The sequence below is a fragment of the Oryctolagus cuniculus genome, chromosome X, assembly GCF_964237555.1.
Source record: "Oryctolagus cuniculus chromosome X, mOryCun1.1, whole genome shotgun sequence".
NCBI classification, from domain to species: domain Eukaryota; kingdom Metazoa; phylum Chordata; class Mammalia; order Lagomorpha; family Leporidae; genus Oryctolagus; species Oryctolagus cuniculus.
The window spans coordinates 114,807,630-114,825,942 of record NC_091453.1 but is presented as its reverse complement, the minus strand read 5'-3'; the positions used below and the strand labels follow the sequence as shown (position 1 = coordinate 114,825,942).

Sequence of the window (18,313 nt, the reverse complement as noted above, 5' to 3'; positions counted from 1 at the left end):
ACTCTGTCTCTCAAATAAATAAATAAATCTTTAAAAAAAAAAAAGTTGCTAAGATGCCACTTGGGATGCCCACATACCCCATCAGAATGCCTAGGTACAAGTCCTGGCTCTACTTCCAATTCCAGCTTCCTGCTAACGTGTAACCTGGGAGGCAGCAACTGATAGCTTAAGTACTTGGAAAAGGCACAAATAGGGTGAGCTCTACTACTGTCTCCAGCTTACTTTCCAGGTAGAATTTCAGGCTTTGACACAGGGAAAGGGTACTCAGGAAGAGACTCAGGAAGAATTTCTCTGAATTGAGGAGACAAAGTTCAAATCCACAAAAGTCAAAGAGGTTAGAATTTGTGGGGTTCAAGCCTAGAGTAAAGACAGGTGCACCGAGACAGACTTCTGGACGTACAGAGAAGATTCTACTTATGTTATTAACACATCTGTGGGCCGGCGCCGTGGCTCACTTGGTTAATCCTCCACCTGCGGTGCCGGCATCCCATATGGGCGCTGGGTTCTAGCCCCGGTTGCTCCTCTTCCAGTCCAGCTCTCTGCTGTGGCCCGGGATAGCAGTGGAGGATGGCCCAAGTGCTTGGGCCCCTGCACCAGCATGGAAGACCAGGAAGAGGCACTTGGCTCCTGGCTTCGGATCGGCATAGTGCCGGCCATAGCAGCCAATTTGGGAGTGAACCAATGAAAGGAAGACCTTTCCCTCTGTCTCTCTCTGTCTATAACTCTACCTGTCAAATAAAAAAAAAAAAACACATCTGTGTAAGGTGTTCCCTTTATTGACCTATTGCCTCTCATCTCTAAATCCATGTGTTTTTAAAGAATTTATTTTATAAATTTTTTTTAATTTTTTAAATTTATTTGACAGGTAGAGTTATAGACAGAGAGAAAGGTCTTCCTTCCGTTGGTTCACTCCCCAAATGGACGCCACGGCTGGTTCACTCTCCAAACATGCTGCACCGATCCGAAGCCGGGAACTTCTTCCTGGTCTCCCATGCGGGTGCAGGGGCCCAAGCACCTGGGCCATCCTGAATTGCCCTCCTGGGCCACACCAGAGAGCTGGACTGGAAGAGGAGCAACCGGGACTAGAACCCGGGGCCCTTATGGGATTCTGGCACCGCAGGTGAAGGATTAACCAAGTGAGCCACGAGGCCGGCCCCTAAATCCATGGTTTTTGCTTGCTCTGTATGAAACTAGATTGGGTCCTTTAATAATTTTTTTTTCTCTACAAACTGGCATGGATTGAAGCTTTGTCAGCAGAGGGCGCTAGACAAACATTGCAAATGAAAGGGTTTGGTTTCTGGATTAATGTGTGTTCACAACACCTGGCTTCTTTTTCTCCAGTGTGCTGCAACCCATAATGGATTAATGGATCCAAGTATCACAGCCTAGAGGCAAAAGACATCATATGTTTTCTGATCAAACAACATCTTATCTTGTCAAATAAACCAAACTTGAATCTGGTCAAGTCACTGAAACCAGCTAACAATTTGCAGGAACTACAGGACAGAAGTATTCACAGTGGACTGGATTAAATGATACAGGGATGGACAGATAGATAAGTGATAAATCAAACACAGCAAAAAGTTAATTGTAGAACTAGGTGTTGGGTATGTGAGCATCCACTATAAAATTCTTTCAACTTTTCTGTGCCTTTGAAATGCTCATAATGAATATTCTCAATAGGCCCATTTAAAAAGGTCAAGTCTAAACTGTAGGAAGGATATTTGGGTGATAAAATTACAAAAGAAATTCAAGGAACTGACTACTATAAAAGTTAGAATAGTGATTACCTTGGGGGAAAGAGGGTGTTATAAATGGGCAGAAATGCGTGAAAACTTTCTGGGGTGGCTGGCCAAATTTTATTTGGTAGCCTGGTCAGGTTTCACAAAGGTATTTCCCTTATAATCTTTTATTAGAAGTTGCAATTGTTTTGTGTGGTTTTCTGTATCTGCATTTTACAGCAAGAAATTGTTTTTTAGGTCCCTATCCTTTGACCCAGCAATCAGATATAAATGAATTTATCCAAAAGTAATAGACAATAGTCACAGATGGTTGTACAATAAAGATTTATTGAATGCTTACTATGTATTAAACACTACACCATGCACTTTACAAGTATTGCCTTATGTGTCTTTATATCAATCTTAAGTAATATATACTACTCTTAATCCCACTTTAAAGAGGTAAAAGAATATTTACTACAGTATCATCAATAACAAGTATGCATAAGTAGAGATCATATTGGGCTATATATGTATTATATGTTACATAAATGAAATTAATGGAAATGCATATTATAAAAAAGTTGTGCATGGATTTCAAAAATTTTGCACTGAAATAAATGTATCTTCCTTTAAATATGCATATTTTAATTATACTTTTCATGAACTTTGTTTCATTTGAGGAGAGAAAGATATCTTCCATCCACTGGTTCTCTTCCCAAATGCTCACAATAGCCAAGGCGGGGCTAGGCTGAAACCAAAAGCCTGAAACCCAATCAAGTTCTTAAAGATGGGTGACAGGGACTCAATTACTTGAGCCATCACTGCTCCCTCCCAAGGTTATCATTATCAGGAAGATGGAAGTGGAAGAATAGCCAGGACTTGAACACAAGTAGTCTCATATAGGATGCCAGTGTCCCAAGAGGCATATTAATTGCATGCCCAATGCCCACTCCTAAACTTATATTTTAATGCTATCTTTCACAAATTTTTAAGTACCCTCATATGTTAAAGTGGTACCCAATCAATATAGAGAATCCAGCAGATTTCGCCTACTGATATGTATTGTCTGACACATGCTGCCCTATTAACACATCACAGTTCCCTACAGTTCACAGTGGATCCTCCACTAACAAAGCCTAGCCATGAGCTCTCTCATCTAAACACATTCATGGGATGTGCATTATGGCAATCCCTTGTTTACCTGCAGTATGAATTCCTAGTAAGGTTACAAGATCAAATGAAATGCATTGTTTTAATTTTGTTATTACATTATTATGTGTTATTTTATAAATTTTGCATATTATTGTGTATTACATGTCTATTTAATTTTGCTAGCTATGGCCAAGTGTCTTCCAAGCAGACAGTATCAAGTTACTGTTTTTTTTTTTTTTTAAAGATTTATTTTACTTATTTGAAAGACAGAGTTACAGAGCTAGGTAGAGCCAGAGAGAGAAATAGGTCTTCCATCCACTGGTTCACTCCCCAAATGACCACAATGGCCAGAGCTGAGCTGATCCGAAGCCAGGAGCCAGGAGCTTCTCTCAGGTCTCCCACGTGGGTGTAGGGGCCCAAGGATTTGGGCCATCTTCTACTGCTTTCCCAGGCCATAGCAAAGATCTGGATTGGAAGTGGAGCAGCCAGGACTCGAACCAACGCCCATATGGAATGCTGGCGCTGCAAGCCGCAGGTTTAACCTGCGGCGCCACAGCCCCAGCCCCTCATTTTACTGTTACACAGTGTGTTTCCCTGCAGTTTAGCCAGCACTAGTTTAACAAGTTTGTGGATCTGAAAGATGAACAATATTATTTCTCAAACTTGTCTCTTTAATTATAACTGGTTGAGGATTGGTTCGTGTTTCTTGGCCATTTAAATTCATTTTTCCACAAAACAGACTGCTGGTTTTGCCTATTTTTCTATTGAGCTGTTTGCTCTTTTCTGATTTGTATGAGGGATCTATGGATAAAAGAAAACAAAAATATCATCCCTTCCTCATCTAGATCACAAATAGTGTTTCTGGGTGGTATCAGTTATGTTTGGACTTTGCTATTTAGTTTACTTGCTGTATAGAAGGTTTTTGTTTTACAATCATTTCCTCCATACTTTCTAGAGCTTGTGTCTTCCTTCTTAATTACATGTTTTCTTCTACTATCTTAATTTTTTTTTAGTATCTACTTTTTTAAAAGATTTTTGTTTATTTATTTGAGAGGCAGTTACAGATAGAGAGAGATATTTTGTCTGCTGGTTCATACCTCAAATTGCTGCAACAGCCGGAGCTGGGCTGACTCGAAGCCAGGAGATTCTTCCGGGTCTCCTACGTGGGTGCAAGGGCCCAAGTACTTTGGCCATCTTACACTGTTTTCCCAGACCACTACCAAGGATGCTGGATCAGAAATGGAGCAGCCAGAACTTTAACCATCGCCCGCATGGGTTGCCGGCACCGCAGGCTGTCTTCCATGCCACAGCACCAGCCCCCATCTTAATGTTTGAAGTGTTAAATCACATGTAGTTCATTTGAGCATAAGGATTAAGGCGAGGACTCACCTCTTTTTCCCCCAGAAACAGTTGTTTATACCAACATCATTAACTGAAGTCTTTGCTGATACGAAATGCCACCTTTGTGATACACTGAAATTTCCAAAAATATTTAGATCCTTTTCTATATTCTCTACTCTAGTCCTCTGCTCTACTCTTCTATTCTTTTTTCTAGTAGTTCTTCAAAGAAATTATGAAAACTTTGACTTCTAACTTGTTAGACAAAGGAAATGAATTACTTTTAAATTGTGATTCCCTCTGTACAGTAAGTTTTATTAGAATCAAATCATGTTCACAATGGTGAGCAGGTTCAATTAATTTAAAAAAAAAGTCCTCTTTTTTTTAGTCAGACAGCCACATTTACCACTTTTATTCTAAGTATCTAACTTAGCAATTCTCAAATGTCTTAGTCTCAGGACCCTCACCCTTAAAAAAGAGTAAGGACCACAAACAGCTTTTGTTTATTGGTTATAGCTCTCTATATCTACTGCATTAGCATTTAAAATGAGATATTTTTAAAACAAGAATACAGAAGCATACATTCCATTAGCCTTCAGAGTGATATCATCACATTTCATGTAGCCTCTGGAAAATTCCACTGTGCACATGAAAGTGAGAGTAAAGAAGGCAAATGACAGCTCCGTACTATTATGAAAATAGTTTTGACCTTGCAGGCTCCCTCAAATATTCTCAGAGACCCCCTCCCCAGACCTTTGAAAATGGCTGGTCTAATTATTCCCACCAATATGAACAATAACACTACAAACACTATCGACAGCTATTCTGAGACTTGCCTGAAGCTCTAATTTTGCTATTAAAAGGAACATTATGTGTGTGGGGGCTGGAGGGAGAGGACATCAACATCCATCTAAAATAAATACCCTTAAAAGAAAAATAAAATTCATAAGAATACCTCTATTTATAAAAAGCATAACAATAAAAGACAACTACTAGTTTTATTTAAGCTTCTACTTAACATCAGTAATTTTAGATTGGCAATGTACACAGGTTAATGAAGTTAGTGCTACTCTCGCCAGCTAGGGCCCATTCATCCTATTGGTCTCTTTGTTATTCACAGACCTGATCTTCAAAAATGCAGTTCTTAAATGTTCCCAAACAACCCACTTTCACATATGTTCTTGAACACAGACTATATTAATGAGAATTTCTCCTTTTTATTCACTCTTCTCTTCTGCCAGTTTACCCTTGCTTTGAAAGAACCATCAGTTAAGCAGTTGTTTGCCGCTTCTCCTCCCATATTCCCTATCTCACTGTTTCCATTGTGATGACTGCATACCACTGGGGATATATGAGGTGATATTAGGCAGGAGATGGGAAAATAATTTTCACTTTACTAAGTTTACTTGAAATTAAATGAATAAAAAACGTGAGTAGTACTTTCAACCTTTAATTTGTGGGATATAATAGTTTTCTTTCCAAATAAAACTAAATTAAATAATGTATTTTTTAAGACAGATGAATAACAATACAGGTATTTCACATACAGCAGAAATTACCACAGTGGTACATCACTGAAATTTAAGAAAAACTGCCCTTTTCTCTGGAAAGAAACAATGAAGAGTACTAAGACTACCATTAGGTAGACAACCAGCCCAGAACCTAGGAGTCATCCTGTACCCTCCCTCATCCTTCCTTAACAGCCCCATTGTGAAGCATGTGAAATCCCCACATAGAAAATAAATGAAAATTCCAGCTGTCCTGGTTAGGCTCTTCCATGTCCATTCAGTCCTTCTACCCTCTGCTCCAGCCCTAAGACTGTAAACTCTGAGACTATTTCAGGCAGCCCTCAAGGGCAAAACTATTTTCATAATAGTACTAAGTTGTAATTTCCCTTCTTTAGTCTCTGTAACCCTAGCAAGAGAGCCATTCTGAAGATTAGATCAGTCACTACATGTGGAGTGATATAGCATTGCTCCTGGCACACAGCAGGAATTCAATCCTCTTTTCCCTAGCACCTGGCTTCTACTGACCTCATGTGTAGCTTCATCTCTAGCTGAACCCCCTAAACCTATGCCATAGACATAATCTACCACTTGCAGTTCCCCAATGACAGTACACTGTTTCAGGTATTCAACCTCTTGATAAAACTAATTTCTCTTCTAAAAATAATCACCCACCTATTTGCCTGACAAATAATTTTCCCCTATCATTGGATCCTCTTCATTCCATAGTCTTCTATCATAATATAGTTTATCGTGTTGATTTATTTACATTTCTATCTTCCTACTTAGGACTGTAGATTTCTAGAAGACAGGGACAATAGTTCCTTCTCTTTGTGTCTCCAACTTGTACCACAAAACTCAAAAGATGGTAGGGGTCTGTTAATGTTTGTTGAACAACTACAATAGAAAGTGAATTGTGGGGCTGGCACTGTGGCATAGTAGGCTAAGCTTCCACTTGCAGCAATGGCATCCCATTTGGGCGCTGGTTTGTGTTCCAACTGCTCCTCTTCTGACCCAGCTCACTGCTAATGGTTTGGGAAAGCAGTGGAAGATGGCCCAAATGCTGGGGCTCCTGAACCCACATGGGAGACCTGGAAGAAGCTCCTGGCTCCTGGCTTTGGATCAGTCCAGCTCAAGCTGTTGTGGCCGTTTGGGGAGTGAACCAACAGATGGAAGACCTCTCTGTCTGTCTCTCCCTCTCTTTGTCTGTAATTATGCCTCTCAAATAAATAATGAATCTTTTAAAAATAAATAAATAAAAATAAAGAAAGTGAATTGTGAGGCAACATTATTGTATTTCTATAGTAAGTTCTCAACACTTACCCTGTTAATGCAATCATCATTTGCTTTGCCACTTCTGGTAATGAAACAACCAATGGGAAATCCTCTTGTACAGTGTTTTCTTCCATCTTTTGTATCACGACACCATGTTACTGGCATACTATCAATAATCCTAGGTATAAATATTTTTAAAATAGAAGATTTAAGAGGCATTTCATGTCAAACAATACAAACATCATCTTATTTAGATTTAAGTTCATATTTTAATCAAATTCAAGTCACATAAAATATAGAAATATCAATTAGCGAAGCACTTCTGAAAGGAACCGAAAGATTAAGTTGTGTTATTTCAAAGCCAAACGTACCAATGATGTTGATAATTCAGGCGTATTCCGTTCCTCAAGAAATTCAGGTGTTTCTTTTGTTCTTTATTTATTGCATTGTAAGTTTTTACACAAACACTCACACATGTTTCTGTTTTATTAAAAGATAACTGTTAAGAAAAAATTTAAAATAATAAGATATTAGTTTACACTTTATAAATCAAGTGTTACAAAATGACCAATTTATCTTTAATATAAAACTGTCTTCAAAGATTTCAGTATGCCATCATTCTCAACATTGTCTCCTCCAAGCTTCAATCCATAACTGAAATGATTACTCTAGACACATGCATGCACACGTGAGGGTGATGCTTTCATCTACTGAACAGAAGAGTTTGTCTTCTTCCATAATATACAAGGTGAAATATACAATCCACTGTAGCTTCATAAAAACTACCCTGACATAAAACTCTTCACTTTTTAGGGGCTGGTGCTGTGGCATAATGGGTAAAGCTGCCACCTGCAGTGCCAGCATCCCATATGGGCGCCGGTTCAAGTCTGGTAGCTCCACTTCCAATCCAGCTCTCTGCTATGGCCTGGGAAAGCAGTAGAAGATGGCCCAAATCCTTGGGCCCCTGCACCCACTTGGGAGACCTAGAAGAAGCTCCTGGCTCCTGGCTCCTGGCTTCACATTGGCACAGCTCCAGCCATTGCGGCCAACTAGGGAGTGAACCATCGGATGGAAGACCTCTCTCTCTCTCTCTCTCTCTGCCTCTCTTTCTCTCTGGGTAACTCTGACTTTCAAATAAATAAATAAATATTTTAAAAAGTGATAATAAAATTGATTGTAGTGATGTTTGCACAACTCTATGAATATATACTAAAAAGTATTGAATTAGAAACTTTAAGTGGGTAAATTATATGGTATGTAATTTGTCTCTCAATAATTATGCTACCAAAAATGGGATTATAAAGTATTCAGTACTTTTTAATATGAAATATCTTATGTATAAAGTATAGTTATGAGCATTAAGAATGTAAAGTGTCAGTGTTATTAATCAGGAAATTATGAGCAAGAATTAACAATGAAAAAAAAAAGCATGAATAGCACTTCATGTCTTAAAATCATACAAATATTAACCCAAAAAAATCTTTGTTGGCAGCTAAGTTGAACAACACTGTCAGGTTTCTTCAGTCCAAGACAAAGACTTTCTTAATAAAGTCCACTTTCCTGTGAGAACAATACTCTATAAAGCTATTGTGTGCAACTCTTATCATCAAAAAAAAAGCTAATGTCAGACACATAAATCAATGTAACAGATCAAGAGGAATTTGGAAATAGACCCTTACAACTATACCCAAGTCATTTTTCACAAAGGTGTAAAAGTAATTCATGGAAGAAGGATAGTCTTTTGAACAAAGAGTGCTGAAGCAATTAGCCATCTATAGGCAAAATGATAATAATAATAATAATCTCGACCTAAACTTCACATCTTATACTTAAAAATAAAACGAAAAATTATAAAACAAAGAAGAAAGTATAGTGCTCATTTTGGCAGCACATATGCTAAAATTAGAATGACACAGAGAAGATTAGCATGGCCCTTGCACAAGGATGACACAAAAGTTCATGAAGCATTCCATATTTTTATGGAATCAACCCAAATGTCAGTCAACTGAAGACTAGATAAAGAAATTATGATATGGACACCATGAAATCCTGTCATTTGCAACAAAATGGATGAAACTGAAAAACATCATACTTAGTGAAATAAGCCAGTCCTAAAAGGACAAATACCATATGTTCTCCCTGATCTGTGATAATAGAGAACCTAAAAGGAAATCTATAGAAGTGAAATTAACACTTTGAGATGTGATGACTTTGAACAGCCCTTGTCTTGACTGTAGAAGAACAGGTTTTTTTTCCATACTATTTGTTGAACTCTTTACTTAGAGTTAATCTAATGTCTATAAAGTAAAAATGAAAATAGATCTTAGTAAAAAATAAGAATGGGAATAGAAGAAGGAGGAGGAAACAGGGTGGTAGGGTAGATACGGTGGGAAGAATCACTATGTTCCCAAAGTTGCATTTATGAAATGCATGAAGTTTGTGTATACCTTAAATAAATGATTTCTGGGGGGGAAAGAGAAGAATAATAAGAAAAACTTTAGTATCTAAAGTTATGTGAAATGTTTAACTTAATACCAAAAGCAGTCCTTAAAAGGAAAAGTTGGGGCTGGCACTGTGGCGCAGTGGGTTAACACCCTGGCCTGAAGTGCCAGCATCCTATATGGGCGCCAGTTTGAGACCCAGCTGTTCCACTTCCGATCCAGCATTGTGGTATGGCCTGGGAAAGTAGAAGATGGCCCAAGCCCTTGGGCCCCTGAACCCTCATGGAAGACCCCGAAGAAACTCCTGGCTCCTGGCTTCAGATCGGCGCAGTTCTGGTCATTGTGGCCAATTGGGAAGTGAACCATCGGATGGAAGGGATGGAAGACCTCTCTCTCCACTCTCTCTCTCTCTCTCTCCGCCTCTCCTCTCTCTGTGTAACCCTGACTTTTAAATAAATAAATCAATCTTTTAAAAAAAGGAAAAGTTAATCATTGAACCTTATCAAAATTTAAAACTGGCTTTGTGAAGATATTGCTAAGATGTTAAAAATATTCCCTTTATATAAATAAAATTAAAAATAAAATAAATGAGTGTCAAAAAAGGATGAAGATGTAATCTACATGTTGAGTGAAACTATTGGCAAACTGCTGTTGCAAAAATAGACTCACATTGAGAATGTACTAAAAAGTTTGAAAACCACAAAAGAACAAATAGTATAATATGCACAAAAAGGGAGAATTTTCACTGATGAAGATATACAGATGGAAATTTAGCACATGAAAATATGTTCATCATCATTAACCATTAGGAAAATGCAAATTAAAATTACAATGAGATATCACTATGCATCTATCAGCTTGGTTAAAATTAAAATAGTGACATCAAGTGCTGACAAGGATATAGAGAAACTGGACTACAAGTACTGTTGCTAGTGGGAATGTAAAATGATACAGTAACTTTGGAAAACAGTTTAGCAGCTTCCAAAACTAAACATACAAATATTATTTGATCCAGTCATCACACTCATATACTTATCCAGAAAAATGGAAATCAATCTTCACAAAAAACCTCCACATGAATGATCATAGCAGCTTTATTTAAAATAGCCAAAAGTTGTAAAGGATCCAAATGTCTGTCTTAAATTGAAATAAATAGTTAAACTTGTCCATCTGTATGATGGAATTCTACTCAGGAACAAAAAAGAATGAACTATTGATACACACAATAACACAGATGGATCTCAACAAAATTTGAAAAAAAAGTTCATAGCTCTTCAATTAGACTTCAATACAACTGGGAACAAACAAGAGTAAAGGTAAAAGTTTTCATAATCATAATCATTTATGAAAGCATCTTTATTCTGTCCCCATATCTATTAAGATATTGAAGGCAACATCAAGAGACACTGAGAGTTCAATTTCATGTTTATATCATTCTACCAAATTATGTGCAGGAGAATTAATTTACTTTTATTCTTTATAAACCAAATAAAACTTGAAAGTTAGCAACTTTAGGCAGAATTACTAAGTAGTACAGATAGCTTAAAGTGCATGCTTTAATGGATTCTTCTGGCAATACCAGTTTCTACATGTTTCTTCTCTTATGTCTCTGAAAATAAAGAGTCTTTGCTACAGTTTTAAGTCATTTTAAAAAGATTCATTTTTAAATTAGATTTAATAATATCAGCTGAATAACCTTATAAGGAGATGATATTATTTGTTCTCCAAATAGGGCTTGTCCAATATTTTCCGAAGGTCTCTTCATTGCAGCATCTTGACAGAAGTCAAAGCTAAAAAATGAGATTCAAATAAGATAAAAATATCAGCAAAAAAGTCAATCTGTGTAATTAATTTAGTCTCCACTGCTAATGGTATTGCTTCTAAAACTATGACCCAGAATATATCTGAATATGATTTATAGACACCATAATATATTTCTCTTTATATTGTTTAACATCTGGAAAACTAGGCATTATGCTTGTGTTACTGCTCTTCATTTTTTGAATATAAGTAAATCATAATCTTAAAATATAAAATAATAATACTTTCAGGGTTAAGCTTCAAATTACATAAGAATCTGGTGTGGGTATTTAGCCTAGCAATTAAGATGCCACATCCCCATTATAGTGCCTGGGTCCGTGTCCTGGTTTCACTTCTGATTCCAGCTTTCTGCTAAATGTGCACCCTGGGAGGCAGCAGGTAATGGCTCAAGTACTTGGGTCCCTGCTGCCCATGTGGGAAACCTTGACTGAGCTCCTGTCTCCAGGCTTTGGCCAAACACAGTCCTGGCTTTTTTGTGCATTTGGAAAGTGAATCAGCAGATGGGAGCACTTGCTCTCCCTCTCTCTTTCTCTGTGTGTTTCTCTCTCCATCTCAAAAAAAAATCATATTAAAGTAAGCAAACAACTGTTCAAAGCCTATTCTAATTGTAACTTAGACATTTCAAAACTAATTGTCAGTTCTGATCAAAGAGAAACAAAGAACAAAGTCCCCCCAGACATGTTCCCACACACTCACAAAAGGTTACTAGGTGAAAAAATTACAACTATCAGTAAATTTGAGTATAAAATGGCTTAAATGGAAAATAAATAGTAGTCCTGTGATTTATTTTTAAAATTCATACTAACACCTATATTTATGCCTGATACTTTAATGGAAATCAGTCCTGAATTTATTTCTACTTAATTAGAGGAAATAAGTAACACCAAAGAGAATCATAATCGTTGTCTTCTGAAAAGAATGTTCTTTATTTTTATTATAAAATAATGGGTCATTCATAATCTTGATCATATAACAACCACACACTACTAAACTAAGCATGATCATCCATTAAAACTTTAGTATAAACCTATTTAGTCCATGTTTTAAAAATAAGCTACAACTTTGCAAAGATATTTTTAACAGTCCAAAGTGTAGTAAATTTATAATTTATCTTTCTGATAAAAAAAATCAAGTATAGGGCCGGCGCCACGATTCAATAAGCTAATCCTCCATCTAGCGGTGCTGGCACACCCGGTTCTAGTCCCGGTCGGAGCGCCAGATTCTTTCCCGGTTGCCCCTCTTCCAGGCCAGCTCTCTGCTGTGGCCCAGGAAGGCAGTGGAGGATGGCCCAAGTGCTTGGGCCCTGCACCCCATGAGAGACCAAGAGAAGCACCTGGCTCCTGCCATCGGATCAGCTCGGTGCGCCGGCTGCAGCGCGCCAGCTGTGGCGGCCATTGGAGGGTGAACCAACGGCAAAAGAAAGACCTTTCTTTCTGTCTCTCTCTCTCACTATCCACTCTGCCTGTCAAAAAAAAAAAAATCAAGTATAACAGCTTCCTAATTTTTTTAAACATTTGTCTCACATTGAAAGCTTTTTATTTTAATCATTTTTCTTGTTATCTTCACTATAAAATTATCATGACTTTGCTTAATATATCCAGGGCTTTCATTCATTGTGTTAAAAAACTTGAGGGGCCTATAAAGCCGCCACCTGCAGCACCAGCATCCCAAATAGGCACTGGTTTGAGATCCGGCTGCTCCATTTCTGATCCAGCTCTCTGCTAAGGCCTGGGAAAGCAGTAGATGGTCCAACTGCTTGGGCCCCTGCACCCATGTGGGAGATTTGGAAAAAGCTGTGGCTCCTAGCTTCAGATCAGCTCAGCTCCAGCTGTTGCCGCCATTTGGGGAGTGAACCAGCAGATAGAAGTTCTCTCTCCATGTCTCTGCCTCTGCCCCTCTGTAGCTCTGCCTTTCAAATAAGTAAATGTTTAAAAAAAACCTTGAGACACATCATAACACAATTATGTCATGCCACACTTACGTATCATATTCATAAGGTAACACAGATTCCACTGAGTCCAATCTGTTTACATATACTTCCACTAATGACTAAAAGAAAAAAGAACATTCATTAATAACACATAATAAAAGAAGTTAGCACTTGAAAAATACATAATGAAGCAACTGAAAGGTAACTGGGCTTATTGCTACTATTAATTTATAATTGTTATAAATTAATAACTTGGAACAGTTATAAATTTTTAACACAGTATAGCAATAAATTCTTAGCATTTCATTTATCTAGTATCATTAGTTTCTCTAGATACATAAATTTTTCAGATACCTCAGCCATCCTTAATTTTTTAATTATAGAATCCTTTGAGAATATGACAAGAGCTATGGACCCTCTCCCCAGAAAAACACATATATTCAGCAAATTACTGAGGTATAAGAGGCTTCATGCAGCCCCTGGAATCCATAAAACTCAGCTGAGAATTGAAGGTGATTAAAGATATCTACACAAAATGCTTTTCTTGTGTTATTTCAATCATTTTCACAAGAATCATTTTAAATCATTCTTTCCTATCTGAAAGAGAATATAAGGCTCAGAATTTACCTTCCTTGATGAATCAGGGTCATTTTGGAAATCAGTCATTGCACCTGCATGGATTCTCTGACATTCACACGGATCAAGAATGGTGAGAAGAGATATATATCCAAAAACTAAATGGTAGCAGATGACTACCCACATCATTATTATATGAATACCTGCACCCCCATCAAAGAAATTAACCTTGTTTGTAAAGTTTTTACATCTCTTTCATTTGTGCTGCCCGTTGTCATTATGTCTCCTCTTCCTTTTTCTCTTTCCTCTTCCTTTGCCCCAATCTGCTGTAGAGTAGGCCTTCCATTTGTAGAGCAAATAACCAGATATGCCAAAACTAAATGTAAAAGAGTATCTAAGAGCAAGAGAGTACATGAACATTATGACATCTATTCTGGCTTTTCAATGGGACATTTTTGCTTACTTCCATGGATCTCAGCTATATTCCTGATAGTTTACCAGGTTGGAATTCTTAAACCACTAAAAATGTGTAACTTGCGTAGTTACTTTATCTTTTTCCAAAATCTCATAAGCTGCATTTAAAAATATACATCTGCGGCCGGCGCCGTGGCTCACTAGGCTAATCCTCCGCCTTGCGGCGCTGGCACACCAGGTTCTAGTCCCGGTCGGGGCGCCGGATTCTGTCCCAGTTGCCCCTCTTCCAGGCCAGCTCTCTGCTGTGGCCAGGGAGTGCAGTGGAGGATGGCCCAAGTCCTTGGGCCCTGCACCCCATGGGAGACCAGGATAAGTACCTGGCTCTTGCCATCAGATCAGCGCGGTGCGCCGGCCGCAGCGCGCCAGCTGTGGCGGCCATTGGAGGGTGAACCAACGGCAAAGGAAGACCTTTCTCTGTCTCTCTCTCTCACTGTCCACTCTGCCTGTCTATATATATATATATATATATATATACATATATATATACATCTGCTATCATATTTATCAGAGGTTACATTAAAAAAAGGATACAATGTTAGCACATTTGGGAACAAACATGAATAACCTTAATATGGCTCTGTAAAACAAGAGAACTGCATCTGCATTTAATACAATTTAATCAGAAATTCAGTAACTGCAACAAAAATCAGTTTTAGCCTTACAAATGTGAATAGGCAAAAGTTTCTAAAAAGAAATTTCTCAGCACTGTGGTATTGCAGGTAAAGCCATCACCTGCAGTGCAGATACAGATGAAGTTCCTGGCTCCTGTTTCAGTTTGGCCCAGCTCTGGTCATTGCAGCCATCTGGGGAGTGAACCAGTGGATCCAAAATGTCTCTCCTCTCTGTCTCTCGCTATATCTCTGACTTTAAAATAAATAAACAAATCTTGAAAAAAAATAATGTGCAAGGACGCAAGTAGATGGAAGATTCTTCTCTGGGAATTTCTCATCCTCCTGGATCCTATCTTCACACATCACACTTCCATGAAGGGCACCAATAGTATCAGTTTTTCTTTTTTTTTTTTTAAGATTTATTTATTTGAAAGTCAGAATTATAGAGGCGGGAGGAGAGACAGAGAGAGAGAGAGGAAGATCTTTCATCCACTGGTTAACCCCCCAATGGCCGCAATATTTGGAGTTGGGCCAATCTGTAGCCAGGAGCCAGGAGCTTCTCCCAGATTTCTCATGTGAGTGCAGAGGCCCAAGCATCTGGGCCATCTTCTACTGTTTTCCCAGGCCATAGCAGAGAGCTGGATCGGAAGTGAAGTTCAATTACCATCTCCTCCAATTGAAATCTAGCTCCCTGATGTGTCTGGGAATGCAATAGATCATGGCCCAAATACTTGTGTTCCTGCCCCCCATATGGGAGACCCAGATGGAGTTCCTGGTTTCGGACTTCTGCCTGGCCCAATCTTGGCTGTTTCAGGCATTTGAGAAGTGAACAAGTATATGGAAGATCTCTTTCTCTTTTTCTTTCTCTCTTCTCTCTCTCTCTTTTCCCTCTCTCCCTCTCTCTCTCTCTTTCAAATAAAAAGATTTATTTTATTTTATTTGAAAATCAGAGTTAACACAGAGAGATGGAGAGACAGAGATCTTCCATCCTCTGGTTCACTCCCCAAATGGCTGCAATAGCCAGGACTGGGCCAGGCCAAAGCCAGGAGCCAGGAGCTTCTTCCAAGTCTCTCACATTGGTGCAGGACCCAAGTACTTGGATCATCTTCTGCTGCTTTCCCAGGTCATTAGCAGAGAGCTGGAATTGAAATGGAGCAGCTGAAATATGAACCAGTGCCCATATGGGATGCTGACATTGCACACAGTGGTTTTATCCACAACACCATAATGCCAGCCTCAATAAATATTTTTAAAGAATATATATAAGAATATATATATATATATATATATATATAAGAATATAAGATGTGGGGCCAGCACTGTGGCATAGCAGGTAGAGCCACCGCCTTCAGTGCCGGCATCCCATATGGGCACCAGTTCAAGTCCTGGCTGCTATGTGCTATAGCCTGGGAAAGCAGTGGAAGATGGCCCAAGTCCTTGGGACCCTGCACCTCTATGGGAGACCCAGAAGAAGCTCCTGGCTCCTGGCTCCTGGCTTTGGATCAGCACAGCACTGGCTGTTTGCAGCCATCTAGGGAGTGAACCAGCAGGTAGATGACCTCTCTCTCTCTCTCTCTCTCTCTCTCTCTCTGCCTCTGCCTCTCTGTAACTCTGCCTTTCAAATAAATCTTTAAAACTTTTTTAAAAAAGAATATAAGATGCAATTTGTGGTTCTAGACTGGATTCTAATTTGGATATTCTGAGGAAAACTAAAGAAATCTGACTATGAACTATATAATAGACAAGATGTGTTGGAGTTATTAACAGTAAAATGGAGGTTACAAAGACATGTATATTAGTAGTACGATTTTATTTTGGTTCAAAAGAATGGACTGTCATTCACTGCCCTTGGGAATGCAAAATAATACATCCTCTTTGGAAGATAGCTGAGCATTTCCTTACAAAACTAAATATATATACATCATACAATCTAGCCATTGTGCTCCTTGGTATTTATCCAAAAGAGCTGAAAACTCATGTCCACACAACGTTTATGGAAGGTTTATTTATAATTGCAAAACTTGAAAGCAACCCAGATGTCCTGCAGTAGGTGAATGGATAAGTAAATTGTGGTACATCCAGACAACAGAATATTATTCAGTACTAAAAAGAAATGAATCATCAAGCCATAAAAAGGCATGGAGCAAATTTAAATGCCTATTAACGAGTGAGGTGGATGGGGCAGCCAACAAGGAGAAGAAAGGGAAGAGCTGAGAGGGAGTCCAGAGTTGATGGAACACACAGAGGTGATGAGGTAAGACACTGGGAGGGGGATGGGAGGTCCAGCCAATGAGAGGATGGGGCGGGGCCAATGTGAGGAGGGGCGGGGCCAATGTGAGGAGGGGTGGGGCCAATGTGGGAGGGCATGACCTATGAGAGGGGCGGGGCAAATCTGAGAGGGCATGGTCTGTGAGGGGCGTGGTCTGTGGGGGTGGTCTGTGAGGGGCGGGGCCAGTGAGAGGAGGGGCGGCTTCTATGGGGGCGGAGCCTAGAGGGGTGTGGCTTAGAGAGGGGAGGAAAATTAGTTGGTGGGGGAGGGAACAGAGAATAGAGGATTTGTGAGAGAGGAGAATATGCTGAGAGGAAAGTAGAGGAACCGGTTAGGAAATAAAGAAAATCAGGGGGAAAAATATCCAGATCTACCAAGTGGGGAGTCAGAAAGACCGTCAGATGCACACCAAGAGTGGCTTTGGCATTCCAGTCTCAGGCGTTGAACCCCCAACCCTGGCCTGCCCCCGTCTGCCCCCATAACCTTACCCGAACCTTTCTCATTCTCATCTCTCTCCCTCCCTCTGGTGCTCACCTTGCAGGAGGTGTTTTCTAGGTTCAACTCGCAATAATCTTCTGGGCTTGTCCCAGGCAGATCGAAAGCGGTACCGCAGGCTGCCTGAAGCCCCAAAAAGAGCCCCAACCCTAGTAGCCATCCCAGGCCACAAAGGGTGGGCCAGAGGCTCCAGAAATTGGTTTCCAAACGGAAACCGCGAGTATTCATTGTGGGAACCCGCTCAAATGAGCGGATACGCACAACGGAAATCAGTAGAAGGGAGAAGTGGACAGGACGACGGACAGCTGGGGACTGAGATCAGCCCAGACCGGCTGCTGGGACTGGAATACCGCGAAAGAATACTTAGCCGGGTAGACAGTGGCTCTGACCCCGGTTGCTAGGACACGTGGCAGCGGGCGGGGCTTTAAACAAGTGGAGTGCGCATGCGTCTGGGGCCCCGCCCACCTGTCCCGCTCCTCTGGCTCCGCCCCTCGCCAACCATGGCCACGCCCACCCTCCCGGTGGGGGGGCCTCCGCCCCGCCCCGCACTTGCCTGCTTCTCTGAGGCTGCCTGGCACTCTGCCTATCTTGCAGCCAGCCTGGGCCCCCGTGGTGGGCGGAGGTGTGAGGTGAGGTTATCTGAAAGACCTTAACAACACAGGGTCTTGCCTCCTCCTGGGGTTGCCTTTCGGTTCCAAACTA

The 18,313-nt window shown here is 39.8% G+C and overlaps 1 protein-coding gene and 1 non-coding gene across 3 annotated transcripts in view; one reads left to right on the top strand and one right to left on the bottom strand.

Annotated features, from left to right (window-relative positions):
- The window catches only part of LOC100353059 (transmembrane 9 superfamily member 2), a 95,246-nt gene extending 77,221 nt beyond the window's left edge, over positions 1-18,025 (bottom strand). For both annotated transcript variants that reach the window (XM_070066948.1, XM_070066947.1), the window contains exons 1-5: positions 17,651-18,025; positions 13,238-13,305; positions 11,132-11,225; positions 7,366-7,493; positions 7,043-7,172 (exon numbers count right to left, since the gene is read on the bottom strand). In XM_070066948.1, the coding sequence (XP_069923049.1) occupies positions 7,043-7,172; positions 7,366-7,493; positions 11,132-11,225; positions 13,238-13,305; positions 17,651-17,839 (609 nt within the window). In that variant the 5' untranslated portion in view covers positions 17,840-18,025. The remainder of the gene's footprint in view (positions 1-7,042; positions 7,173-7,365; positions 7,494-11,131; positions 11,226-13,237; positions 13,306-17,650) is intronic.
- LOC127485109 (U6 spliceosomal RNA) lies at positions 8,867-8,973 on the top strand. The gene has a single exon (XR_007912283.1). It is a non-coding gene; the product is annotated as a U6 spliceosomal RNA (small nuclear RNA).
- Positions 18,026-18,313: the final 288 nt, after the last annotated feature.